The 14,769-nt window shown below is 30.0% G+C and overlaps 1 protein-coding gene across 2 annotated transcripts in view; it reads left to right on the top strand.

Moving 5' to 3' along the window:
- The window catches only part of LOC118205782 (protein arginine N-methyltransferase 6-like), a 69,053-nt gene that overhangs the window by 39,259 nt on the left and 15,025 nt on the right, over nucleotides 1-14,769 (top strand). For both annotated transcript variants that reach the window (XM_085826457.1, XM_085826450.1), the window contains one exon: nucleotides 12,514-12,582. In XM_085826457.1, coding sequence (XP_085682583.1) covers nucleotides 12,514-12,582 — 69 coding nt within the window. The remainder of the gene's footprint in view (nucleotides 1-12,513; nucleotides 12,583-14,769) is intronic.

Here is a 14,769-nt window from a genome sequence, read left to right as displayed (position 1 = left end):
TTATATTATTATAACAGTAACACTGTTGATTTAAATATTTTCATTTTCTATATAATTTAACAAGGCTATTTGTATGCCTGCAATAACATTTTCTTTTTTAGTACCAATGGTGTAAAAAAAAAAAAGAAAATTTTTTTGCTATTGCATATAATAACATATTTTGTTATAGTGGATGAATTCAAAATAGAAAAAATATTTGCTCAAATCCAGCTGAAATTTACTTTCCACTACTTTACATAGTTAAACTGAAACTCAAAACTGACACATTCCTTTTCTGCCATTCAAAATTTAATGTATTGCAAATGACTTTGGAAATGGTGTATTGTAAGCACATTTGGCAAGTTCCTTCAGCAGTGAAGAAAAATCAGTCGGAAGATATTGATTTTTTCCTCATTAGATTGTGAAATAGTGTGATTTAAGAAATTGATTTTTCCCTTATTTCATATTATTTTATTAATACTTTATTCATATATTGCTAAACAATTGAAATTATTTTCATTATATGTATATTTAACTTATTTGCCTGTAATAACCTTTTTTTGTGTTAATATGTGTATATATGTAAGTAAAATATAATAAAATATGACATCTACGCTAAGAAATAATTGGTAACCTGAAAATTGACTATTCAACATTTTATGTTCTTCCCCTAAGTTTATCCTTTCTACTATATTGGAGATCTTTCCAAATTACGTAATACTGCCTGAAAGCAAAACTAAAACCTAAAGCTATCCAATCACACCTTAGCTGTACTTAAGCTGCGTTCACACTGGTCCGTTGGGATGTCAAGTGGCAAAGCGTAAAAAAACTCTTTCCGCATGTGTCAGTTCACACCAGCGCGGCAACTTTTGCTTTAAAAGTTGTCATATGCTCTCACTAGATGGTGCTTCATATCGGAAACTTGGGGGAAAATGTGAAATTTTTGTGTGATATTTTGATATTTTACAATTACATTTTTTAATTAAAATGGATTTAATTTCTCCCCAATTAAAACTTATTTCTTGCTTTGTGTAAGAGAAGCAGAATGCAGTGGTTTATATTAATATGTGAGAGATGACTGCAGTAAGAAGAAGAATATCCCAGAAAAGAATCGTTTGGACTATAGGAATAGGATATTCCAGAAAAGGATTGTTGTATATATCTAATTTAATTTATTTATGAATTTTGTTGAATGATGATTAAAAAATCATAATTGTATTATTCTATTTTGGAGAGTAAATTTTTCATGTGGTAGAATATTATAAATGTTTTCGCATGATGTATGAACTTCCCTTAAATGCTTCCTTAAATAAACTTCACTTAATTGGTTTAAATAATGCAATAAAAAAGTATATATTGTTTAAATATATGTAGGATTTACAGCATTACTAAATTAAATATCGTACTTAAAAAAAGCAGTTATTTTAAAGTTAATAAACATCAATTTTTTAAAAATATTTTAGTTTCTGCCTTATGTACATATTTTTTATCTTAAATGTAACAGTAATTACTTCAATTAGTCATTCATATATTAATGAACAGCCACTATCTAAAGGTTTATTTTATAAGGTCACTTTTATCTATAACTCATTGAAGTAACTGCATTTTATATAATACTTCTTTTTCTGTGTTAAAAATTGAATTCCACAATAAGCAAATTTGCTAATGCTCATGCAGGTTTTTAAATTAATGAAAAATTATTATCAAGATTAAACCTGTCAAAAAGTGGTCCTGCATGTTAAGAAAAACAAACATGAAGCCATTAAAATGTATAGAAATGTTACATGAAATCAGATACATACTAGCGACCTTCTTTTCTGTATAAATAACAGTTTTCTTAATTTTTTTTAAACAAATGATTTACTTGTCACAGCAACTTTATACTAATATCAGTATCGCTTTTTCTAATTTCATGTCAATCAAAATAAAATCAGATCATAACAGTCAGATCTTATGAATTATACCAAAGGCTCATTGTCAAAAGAAGAATAATGCACACAATGCCGAGCGAAAATTGAGTTTGTATGAATGATGAATGAAATGAAAAATAAATACAAGTTTCTTATGTCACCCCCCCCCCAAAAAAAATTTGCAATAGATTGAAAAAAAGTATATTCGTACCATCATTCAAAGGTAGGAAAAAGCAAGGCCCGAACCCGTAATACAAGCCCCCAGTAAAAGCTGAATCTTTTACTTGAGCGTGTTACCTCCGCTCTACGATACCTTGCAGGTAAGCATCGTTTTTTACATTTCACCTTCAGTAAACGGAAGAAGCATCTAGGCTACTGTGAAACTAGCCATAATTTTTTTCTGTAAATAAATAAAAAAAAATTACCAATTCCATTACAAAACCACTCTGGTGACACTTGAATCCAAAATCTTTAACTCAAGAAGCCAACATTTTATCCACTAGGCAACAAGAGCAAGATATATTTTAAGAAAAATTCAGAATCTGGGATTTCGAAATCCATCACTATTTTCTCGCAACAATCTATTGCTTTAGATTATTCTGTAAAAATTATCAACCATATATCATTTATGGCTGATGATTTATGATTGATTTAAGGTTTATTACTACTAATAAACTTGAGAATTTTCCTTTAAACAAGTTATAAAGCTATTTATTCTATTAGCATATGAATTTTTTTATTTAATCTGAAATCTTTATTAAGATTAGTCCATTTGTCTTTTTTTCCCCCCATCAAGAATAATTTTTGAAAGTACAATCATTTAAAAACCATGGTATAAACTGGGCATTTGAAACGAGATGCCTAAAACTGACGCTTCAAGTGTCATTTTGCTATAATCCAATAAATCCCAGGCCTTGTTTTTGCTCCAAAGACCCATTTGAATAACCCCTATATGTTTAACATAAACAATACCATCCCAAAAAATGACCTTCCCCTCCAGCTATGCAAATGAAACATACTGTCATGAAGAACACAATACTTAGACTAACCTCAATTTTAATTACTAATCTAAATTTTAAAATGAAAATTGTAGATCAGGTTTGAATGATGACATGGAAGCAGGGTACAACATACCAATCAAGTATAGAACTTCATGGTGAACTAGTATTTAAATGTCAAACATACTGTACTTAAAAAGAAATCTACAGCAACTTTTTAGGAGTGTATTGAATGCTGATTACAAAGAAGAAATAAATATACAAAGCATTCATCAGTATGCATTAAATCAATGGAAAAAATGTTAAAATAAGTTGGCTCAATTTTATGCTGCTCATTTTAAGTTTTCATATAAGAACCAGTTGTATACAGTGGATTTTAGAACAAGTTCAAAACATTATTTGTCTTAATATGTTGCATTAAATACAGATTTCCTTGATACACATGAAAAAATTACCCCCTAATTTTATCTGTTGGAATTACATGTTTATCAAAAAAGGAAATCATTTTTTCATGTATGTTTCCATGGAACATTTAAGTAAACTTATTAATAACACGAAAAAGACTAATGTTTGCATTGTACGTTTACAGTACATATTCAAATATGAAACAAAGGCAATAGCATCATTTAATGCAAAAAATAAATAAAACGATATTATTCTATAAACAGAAGGAAAAGCAATTATTTGTAATAAGTTTCAAATGGAACATGAATGGTCAGCCATATCTAATGATGTAATGCATGTTTTGACTTACTACTTGTGTGGTCTCCGGCCATCCGGCAAATGCCGCCTCTGAACTGGCTTCTGATTAGTTAACGTTTTATGCAGGAATGCGTGACCGTGTTGGTGGGAACACATCTTTATGCACATACATAGTATAAATACTGCGTTGCAAGCAATTACACCATTCCTTTTCCTAACTTCTGACATGCAAACATCTCCGAGCTGCTATGCTTTCCTGTCTAAGATGCTTACGCCCTATTTTTAAAACCCTTGTACATAAAAATTATCATATTTAACTATTATTGGACCTTGTCTACCAAAATTATCTGATGTGAATTATCATGTAATAAAAATTATGTTTTGAAATGGCCACACCTGAAAGTTTCTGCTTTATGCATCCATATTTCTAATTATGTATTTAAAACATCACATTTAAAAGGAGTCGACTAGGATATTTATCTGCTGCCTCAAACTCCAGTGAATATCAGAATGAATCATCAAATTTGTTTTCAGCGTCAAAAAGTGAAAGTGATTTAACGGCATTTTCAATAGTGTGTAAGATTCTCACTAGTGTATTTCTCAGTTACTGTAGAAAGTGACGAATCTTAAGAACTAGTTAGCGAATAATCTCTTAAGTTCGTGTGACAAGAAACAAGAAGAAGAGGTAACTAACAGGTAACTAACCCTTTAGTATTCCAATAAGATTTAACAAAACTCCGTCTTGGAGTGTACAATAAAAGACGACACTTGGGCTTGAACTTAAGAGACTAAGAAATAAAGAGATATAGCCGAAGCTATTCAGATTATAATCAAGTTGGCCCCTTAACTCTATTTGACTATGTAGCTTATCAAGGGCCTGAGTACAGTCGAGCATAATAGCAGCTTTGAGAGAGAGAGTAGCCAAAAGGAGATGCGCACAAATCAGAAACTCTGATTCTCTCTAACTCAGTGAGTAGACTTCGCAGTTTAAATACTGCTCCTCCTCAGAGATTCCAGAACTACGTTCTGGCCGGAAGTAGTAAGTTGAAGTTAAGAATTTGACAGGAAAGGAACTTAACTGTTAATAAAATTAACATAATCCTTACAAGTGCTTCAATAGGTCACTGAACTGCGTGTTTATTGTATTGCTTCTTTCCGCTGTTACGCGAAGAAAATATCATAGCGATTCTGTAACGGTGATGGAGAACATGATTTATTTGCAAGTTATCCAGTATACACTGGAGTTTTCACTGTATCAATACAATATAACAATTGTATTGATACAATCATCCAGTATCCACTGGAGATCCAGTACAAATCTACTTCATGGTGTTTTTTCTGCAATGTAATCAGTGAAAAATCATAGTGATGACAGCTGTGGAAAGGTTTTAATTATGTGCTTGCACATGTCATCAAATATTAAAATATGGTGCATCAATTTTGTATTTTTGGTGCAGATTCTTCAAAGAGTTATTTTTAAAAGTGTGTTTTTAAAAAAGTGGTGATTATTGCAAATTCTTCAGTGTTTAGTTTTCAGAAAAAAGTAAAAAATTAAGAATAGAAACCTGATCTCAATCGAAATTAGCTACAAAAATGGTTTCTGTGAATTTGGACAAATTTCAAGTGCAGTGTTTGATGGTCAAAGTTGAGATATTCTGGTAGATAAATATTTTTTATCATTTTTTCAAAAAATGTGCCAGGAAAAATACTACTAACACAGGTTTGGTGTTTTCCAAATGTCTGTGCAGTGAGACACTAGCATTCCATGTTCGTAAATGCATTGGTTTGGATTGGCAAGTCTTAAAAGAAGCGATGATTCAAGAAAACTTTCTCACATATTTTTCTAGTGCCGAGATGGTAACGTTTAATGATTTTGTGGCTATTACTTATTCAAAATTCAACGATACTGATAAATATTTCCGACAAAAGTTAAGATATGCATCTAGTCTTAAAATTAAATGACAAAATTATAATAGAAGCTTTAAATCAGGGACTGCTGGAGCAACAGTTGTTGTTGCTTACCGTACAAAATATCACTTCTTTGAAGGATTAGATAGCGATGGCTCGCAAACATTTTCCTAGCTCAAGTTCACTGGGAGAAGTACAAAATATAAAAAATACACCAAAATTTTTATCAACCTAGATACCCTAATTCAAGACCATTCTGTCCTAGGCAATATTTACCTCAAAATAAAGATTGGAGGAATTTCCATTCTCAAAATAAAGATTGGAGGAATTTCTACAAGTGGCCTATCCTTATCAGTAATTTCCTTCTTTAAGCTATTGTTATGAATCTTCTCAAAAAACTCTTACCTAAAATGGGAAAATATTTTAAAGTAAATGTTCAGGCTGGTAAACAAAATCTACCCGTGATAATTGATTCAGGGTTGCAGGCTACTGTAATGTCACATAATCGTATAAATTGTATTGATGCACAAATTGAAATTATTGAGAACAACCCTAAAACAAAATTATTATCTCTATTTGGAGGTCTTTCTGTGACCAAAGTAATTAAATTGTCATGTAAAATAGTTAGACTTACTAATGATATAGTATTTTATGCTGTGAATTCTAGCCTGACGTATTAATTATTATAATCATTCTTCGGTTTCTTTATTTAAATTACAATTGAAATTTAATAATTATGAAGTGTGTCAGTTTAAACGTATAATAAGTAAAGGTATTCAATTAGCTAAACTTTTTCAAAATAATTTTTTGTGTAAAAATAGTGCAAATACTAGAAATTTGATAATTATGCTAAAAACAATGAAACATATATTGCTAAGTAACTATAATTGCTAAAAATAAATATGATGTGGTTTGTATCAATATTAAACCTCCACAAGTATTTTAACTTAGTGGTATATGTAAGTATGAGTGGTATATGTAATTCAGAGAATTACATATAACTTGTAGACCTTATAGAGCATCTCCTAAAGATAACAGTGAAATTAAGAAACAAAATAGATGAATTGTTAAATGCTGGTATGATTAAACCTTCATTCAGTCCTTATGCTGCACCGGCCCACCAGCGGCCGAGCGGTAAAGACGCTGAACCCTGGTAGTTTGGTCCGAGGTTCGAATCCCGCGAACGGGCTGGCTGCATGGGTGTTTTTGTGGTTTTCCCCATGTGTAACATGTATATGAGCCAGTTTCCCTTAGAAAGTCCTCCACGAAGGCATCCCTCTCTTCAGGCAGATAGCCCTCGTGTGCTTTGCCATAATTGAATAATCCAATCCAATCCTTGTGCTGCACCTGCAACTCTAGCTTATAAAAGAGATGGAAATTCAAAAATGAGACTGTGTTATTGATTATCGAAAACTTAACCAAATTACTAAAACAGACTCTGAACCTATATCTCGAATTGATACTGAATTAGAACAATTAACGAATGCAAAAATCTATTCCACATTAGATTTAGTGTGTGTTATTGACATATAAAATTAAATGAAAAAGATAATGAAAAATTAGTATTTACGACGACAATTATATGCTCTTATGAATTGAATAGATTATCTCTGGGTTGGAAAAATTCCTCAGCTGTTTTCCAAAGAGCCCTTAGACAAATTTTAAACATATATCAGATACATTATTTTGATGATAGTATTTTCCCCAAATTTTGATGAAAATTTTTAAACATCTTAAGATAATATTTGTCATATGTGAAAAAGACAATATAAAATTAAAACAATCTAAATGTCACTTTGCTACTAGGATATGAAGTTCAAGCAGGAAAATATCAGCCTAGTAATGCAAATATTGAAGTTATTAAAAAATTACAACCCCCTAAAAATGTTAAAGAACTACGAAAATTTAGAAGATATTTAGGAAGTATAAACATATACTATTAATTTATTCAAAATTATGCAAAAATTAGAGCTCCTTTAATAAATTTACTGAAAAGGATACCCCTTATAAATGGACTACAGAATGTAAAATAGCTTTTCAAAATTTAAAAGATGCTTTAATTTCGAGACTCATTCTAACTTTGTTTAATCCGAAATATCCTTGTCATGTATTTGTAGATGCATCTAAAGAAGCTGTTGGTGAAGTTTTAAAGCAAGAACTCCCAGCTGGATATTTACATCCATGTGCTTTTCATTCTAGAAAATTAAGGTCTTATGAGCAAAATTATGCAATTACTGAATTAGAGTGTTTAGCTATTATTTATGCTATAGATAAATTTTATTATTATTTACATGGTAATCGTTTTACTGTACATACTGATCATGCTACTTTAGTTTGGTTAAAGAATATTAAACATCCTACATGCAGGTTATTTAGATGGTCTTTAAAATTATATATGTATGATTTTGATATAAAATATAAAAAAAGGTTCTACTAATGTTGAAGCTGATATGCTAACTAGAAATCCTATTTGTAAATTTATTCAAGCTGTCAATTTGTCATCATTTGAGTTTTCAAGTTAATTTATTATCATTAGAAAAAATTAAAGAGCATCAGAATTTAGATAATGTATATAATCCTATGTATAAGAAAATTAATTGTATGTTAACTATTTAAAAACAAGGATTATACAAAATTGTAATACCAATATCTCTTCGTACTAAATTACTTGAAAAAGCTCATCTTAATTTTGATTATATTGGTGTGTCCTCAATGCTAAATTTATTATCTTCTCAATATTATTCAGGTCAGGATTGTTCAAGCTATTAAAAATTATAGTAAACATGGTGAAGTATGTCAGCTTAATAATAAAAATAAACAAAAGAGATTCGGTTTAATGCAAGCCTTACCATCTGTTAGTGAACCTTTTGAATTATTGTCCATTGATATTATTGGTGGCTTAAATTATTATGATTCTACTAAAAAGTATATTCACATAATTATCAATCATGCTACTCTTTATATATGGTCTTTTGCTTCTAAAAGTGTAACTATGGATACTTACATAAATTGTTGAAGACAAATTTTCCAAATTCAGATAAAAAAAAAAAAAAAAAAAAAAAATAAGTGATAGAAAAGCTGCTTCTTCAAAATTTAAACTTTTTTTAAGAAATCATAATGTAAAACAATTATTAACTACTGCTGACAGGCCTCAACCTAATTATAAAGTTTAATAAGTTAATCAAACAATTATAACTATCTTAAAATGTAAATTAAATTCTTATCAGGGTAATATTGCATGGGCAAAATTGTTACCTCAGGTTACTGAAGAATATAATAATACACCACATTCTGTAACAAAATTCTCACCATCTTATTTAATGTATGGAAAATTACCTTATAATCCTCTACTTGAAAATCAGTAAATATATCCACCAATTGAAGAAGACCTTGTTTGGACAAGATTATCATAATGCAAATAAAAAAATCTGATCTGTACACCACATGACTTCCTTGTACGGAATGTTAAATTATATGCATTTTTTTCTTGCATTTCGTTTAAACTTATTGGATTTAATTCAATCTACTTCGCCGACAGCGCATAAACCACAATATAATAAATACATTCTTTAAAATTCACTTTGTTTACCATAGCGACACTCTGGCGCTAGGTTGACTTAACAGTATTATATTTCGTTCATATTATAACTCAGAATGCACAAAATTTATATCATTTAAAGAATTATCTAATTGTTGCCACATGTTCTATTCAAATACTATAATAAAGCTAGAACTATGTATAAAAGAAATTAAGCAAACAAAACAAAAAAGAAACAGTTTTTCACAGACGATTGAGTATTTCTCATTCAATTAATTCAGTTCTTACTCCGTGACAAGGCAAATACATAAAAACTCAAAATATCTGTATTAAAAATTAAATTACTAATTATTAAAAATTAAGTAAATCTTAAACACTTATTTCCTGGAAAAAATTCCAGAAAGGATTAAGCATGATTTAGTTCACAATAATAAATGAAGGCGTTATCTTTGCTGTTGCGAAGCTATGTTTCTCTAGTTTGGCAACAAATCCACTACTCTGCTGTTTCAAATGTAAACAAGCAATGGCCGCCATAAAAAAATTTATTGGGCTTAGTGGCACTTAAACAACTTTAAAATTGTTGATAATTCTAAAAATATTGCATACAGATTTACTAAATGCATAAAAACCTTAACCGGCAGACAAGAACAACATAATTCAATCATTTTTAAAGCAAAAAAAATGTACAATTTACAAACATATAAAAGTAAAGAAACTGAGATCACTGAGCCGAATAAATTTATATATGTTTGGCGCGGCCGATTGCAACCAAAATACAAGGTGCACATCTACATGTTATAGTAGTCCCATATACAAAATTTCAACGTTATGAGGCTACTCGTTTTTGAGTTATGTGAGATACGTACGTACATACGTTCATACTGACGCCACAAAAAATTCTCTTCGGAATTCATTTTAAAGCAGTTTTATAATTTTTTTGGAGGAAAAGAGTCTTTTATTCTGCCAGATATCACGCAAAAGCATCGTTAAATTGCATTCAAAAGTGGTCAAAATGGATATTTTTGTTGAAATATGCTGCCTGAAACTTTTCGTGATTACAATACTTCTTTTTTACACCAAGGAAGTAAAAAGATATGACACCCATTGTAAGCCCAGTAATTTTAAAATAGGTGATTTAGTAATGTATAAAGAATTTCAAATTCCTAATACCCATAAACTTTGTCCTCCTTTTTCAGGCCCTTACAAAATTTTAAAATAGTATTCTGAAGTTACTTTAAATAGATAAGCCTAATTATCTAACTAAAAAGAAATCAGAAATTGTTCACTCAACCAGGCTCAGACCTTTTAATCAAGCTAATGAATTTAACGGCTAGAAATAGTAGAATCCCTGTTTCTGTGCAAAACTAATGTATTTTTAGTTTTCCAAAGTCTGCATCAAAATTGTTTTCCCATTATGACATTTTAAAACCCAATTACGACAATTTATTTTTCCTGATTTTGTTCTCTCCCAGTCTGGCTCCTTTCCTTCTTCCCAGAGTTTTTCTGTTTTAAATTTGTTGTATACGTCCCCCATAGCCCAGGAGAGGGTTTTCACTAACACAACATTTTTCTTGAAAATCTGGATTCAGTACCAGATTCTCAATCAATGACAACATCTCTATTCCCCTGTAACATGAGTTTTTACACTATGTATATTAATTACTGTTTGTGTCCTCACTTTAGAGAGGATACAAGATGTGATAGCACGTGCCTGCTGTCCCTTTAGGAACACTCCTAACACCTTCTCCAAAATTTTATTGTTTTTATTTGTTAGGAGATTCAGCTATGGTTATGAAACTGACTTTGATTATTTCTATTTCCTTTACCAGTCACAATTCTCTGACCATAGCTTAGCAAAAAAGTGCTACCATACACACAAATACATACATTTTACATAATTTTAAAACAATTTTTTTCCCCATGTTTGCATCTTATTGTAGGGTAATAATCAATTATATTTTGAAAAATTTAAAAGACTTTAACTTAATTATATAAGTTATTTGTCTTAAATTTCAGTCTTAATTTTGTATAATTCTGTATTTTTATTAATTAATAAGAAAGATCTTTGAAAGAAAAACTTCAACAATTGTTCAATGCCAGAACCCAGTTACCTTTTTCGAAGGAACGGAGATTTTTTTTTATATATTGTACTTAAGCATCCCCCAACCATTAGCAGGCTGGTACGCTGATTTTGTTGGAGAGGACATGCGAAGTAATCAGCAAAGTATCATTATGTTATTCAATATTGCATTATATCATGTTTTTATATAAATTTTTTCTATTGTATTATGTTTAATAACCATAATAAGAAGAACTCATTCAATTAATCATAAATTGTGCGTTATATCTTCCGATTTTCATGTGGAAATATTTTCAAGAAAATTTAAATGGCATTTTATATAGCAGTTACTTTTTGGAGCTATTTTCATCAAGAACGTGTACAAAAACTTGTCATTGAGCATTCTAAAAGTTTGAGGACTTTAAAAAAATTGTGTTAATTTATTATTTAGTTTTATTTAGAGGTTATATTGTTGCTGTAACAGTTGTAAATTATATGTTTTAAGTATTTCATAATATATATATGAGAAAGTTCTTGAACAATGACAGGGCATAGGAAGACTTGCAGGCTATGTCCTTGATGCTTCATCGTGTCTTTCCTCTTATGATAACTGTTTGATACACTAATGCTTTTTCTCCAAAGGCTCTCCCAACCTTTCTTTTGAAGGGGTGATATTGTGAGGTATAATAAAATACGATGGGTATGTTAAGAAATAATTGGCAACCTCAAAATTGACTATTCTAGATATTTATGTTCTCCCTCCGAGTTTATCCTTTCTCCCAAATTCGTGCTCTTTCCAAATTACATAACACTGCTTAAAATGAGAACTGAAACCTAAAATTAACTAAAAACGGCTTAGCTCTACTTATACACCTATGCATTATATGTATACTACATTGCAAGCAATTACAGCATTCCTTTTCCTAACTTCTACCATGCAAACATCTCTGCGCTGCTATGCTTTCCTGTCTAAGATGCTTACATCGTACTTTTAAAACCCGTGTACATAAAAAGTATTGTATTTAACTATGATTGGATAAATACCATGTCTACCAAAAGGATATAATGTAAATTTTCATGGAATTAAAAATATGTTTCGGAATGGCCACATCTGGAAGTTTCTGGTTTATGCATCCATATTTCTAACTACGCATTTAAAACATCACATGTATAAACGCTTGTATTTGCTAAAAGATCTCCAAACATCTTTGATTTTAGATTGTTTTAAACTAAATTTCATTTCATAACTCCAATAAGAATAGAAACTTAACATGTTTATTTAGAAAGAACAGAAAATAAAATTAATCCATACAAAATCAAATCTACATCAAAGTTTGACTAATGTAAATGCATAAGGATTCTACTACAATTTTCATTGGACTATGAAAAGTAATTTTATAATGTTTATGCAATTTTCAGGGTTATATGCTAATGTACGAGTCAATGCTCCCTTCTCTATTGTATGCTCGTGACCGGTGGTTGAAACAGGTAAGTCCATTCTGATCATTTATTGAGTTCTAAGTGTAACAACATGAAATCTCTTTACTGAGGTTAAAATATATAAATTTTATACTCCCAAAATTTAGTTATAGTTGTTCAGATTGTAGTATCACTATACGATTTCAGTGTTGACGTGCAGGGTTAGATTTTAGGGCATGTTAAGTGGATGTGCTTAAATCACTTGAGTTATTGCAGTTTTCTTCCGTTTTTTATAGATGTAAATTGTTGTGTTTCAATCATGAAAATTAGGGTACTTTGTTATAGAAGAATGCAGGTATTTTCTGATTATCTGCACCCGCAATTTCCACATTTGGTAAAATTGCTGTTTTGGGGACAAAATTTTTTCTTACACATTCCACACAAATGGCATGTATCGCATATGAGTTTGAGCACACATGGATTTATATTCTTTATAGTTAACTGTCATTTCACCGAATGGTATTCATAATTGCAAATATAAAACTAGCCTAAAATGCTTTTTGTCACTTCAAAAAGTTTCTAACACGACTTTGTAGGGTTGTGGCTAATCAGAAAGTACCATAATACTGTTAAGTTCTCCTAATTCTCTAAATTTAAATGGGCCTCATTAAGAAAGCTTGTATTTGTAGTTCCAAAGTACTCTCAATTAAGGGCTCTAAATAGGCGCATGGGTTTTGATTCTTAACTCGGGAACACTCTAGCTGTTACTTTTTGTTGACATAAAGAAAATTTTTTATTTCCAATATAATACATCCCCAATATCTGTAACCCTTTGAGGGGCACATTAAAAATTGTTCAGCCTTTAATGAAATTAATTGATGACCTTTGAGCTCCGTAAATGTGAAATGCATTGAAAAAAAAAATTACACTCCTTGGAAGGGAGGTGGGTGGTGGTTTCAGAGTGAAACCACTGCCCATGTAGAGCATGAAATCTGCAAACATTTTGTGCATTGATTTTTACAGCAAAATAATGCATATATAAATAGTTATGGTTTTTTTGTTAAATATAAATAAAAATATAATTTCTGAAAATTAACTCCATAATTTAAAAATATAGTACAAATAATACTATTTATTCTAATCTTATTTCAGTACGAAATTTCATATGATGTTCATATGAATATACTAAGTAAATGCTAAAAATTTATAACATTCCATCTTCAGATTTTCATCAAAAATATTATGCAGAGGTTATATAAAGTATATCTTATTACTGGCATATTCACACAGCTTTAAAAATTGTGAAACTTTTGAAAGCATGCGATGCCTTTCTGATAATTACATAACAGTGCAAAGTAAAAAGACACATCTATCTTTAGAAAAAGAGGCTAAAAGAATGAATTGCTCCTGTTCTATCCTTTATTTATTTTCCTTCTCTCAAGGGAAAGGGCAATACCTTCTTCCCAAACTTATAACACCCTCCCCTTCTTGAAACACAGAGATCACATTACACCCTAGAAATTAGAAAATACATAAGAAAGTTTTAGCTCTAAGATCATATTACAGATCACATTACACCCTAACAGTCAGAAAATATATGGGGATATTTTAGCCCTAAGATCACATTACACTTTAGCAAACAGAAAATATATAGGAATGTTTTAGTTCTAAGAGGGCAGTGGTTTGGGTAGAGGTCTTATTGATTTCAAAACCACATGTTAAATTATATATATATATATATATATATATATATATATAAATTATTACTGATTTCTTTCCATATTAGTGTTTTACATATAAAAGGGTATGTAAATAAAAAATTCATAGTTATACTTGGGTAACTAGATGCATTTTTTATGAAGTTAGAGAGAAAAATTGAAATTTTTTTATCTTTGTTTGTTCAAAGTTTAAGCACATATAAATAAATACAGAAAAAACACTCTGTTATGTGCTGCCATTTGTTGGTTCTTTTGAGTTTTAAAAACATACTAACACAGTAAAACCACAGAAAAATCACTGCACAACTTGGGGGGGGGACATAACAGGAGGTTTACATAAATTAACAGGAGGTTGTTTCGAAGGTTGACTCTGCTCTGCGCAAAGGGTTAAGATATATTTTATAACTCTTTTGTATATTTTTATTTCCTTATGTAGTTTGCATTACAGTTACATCACATGTAATTTATGCACATTAAGCAGTTTTTTTAATGTTAAGTAGAATATAATTTGGCTTACCAATTTTTAAGAGCATTCTTT

This window comes from Stegodyphus dumicola, chromosome 1, assembly GCF_044657685.1.
Source record: "Stegodyphus dumicola isolate Sdum_Otavi_A_Nest chromosome 1, ASM4465768v1".
NCBI lineage: Eukaryota > Metazoa > Arthropoda > Arachnida > Araneae > Eresidae > Stegodyphus > Stegodyphus dumicola.
Note: the sequence above shows the minus strand (reverse complement) of the source record. Positions and strands in the feature narration are given on the sequence as shown.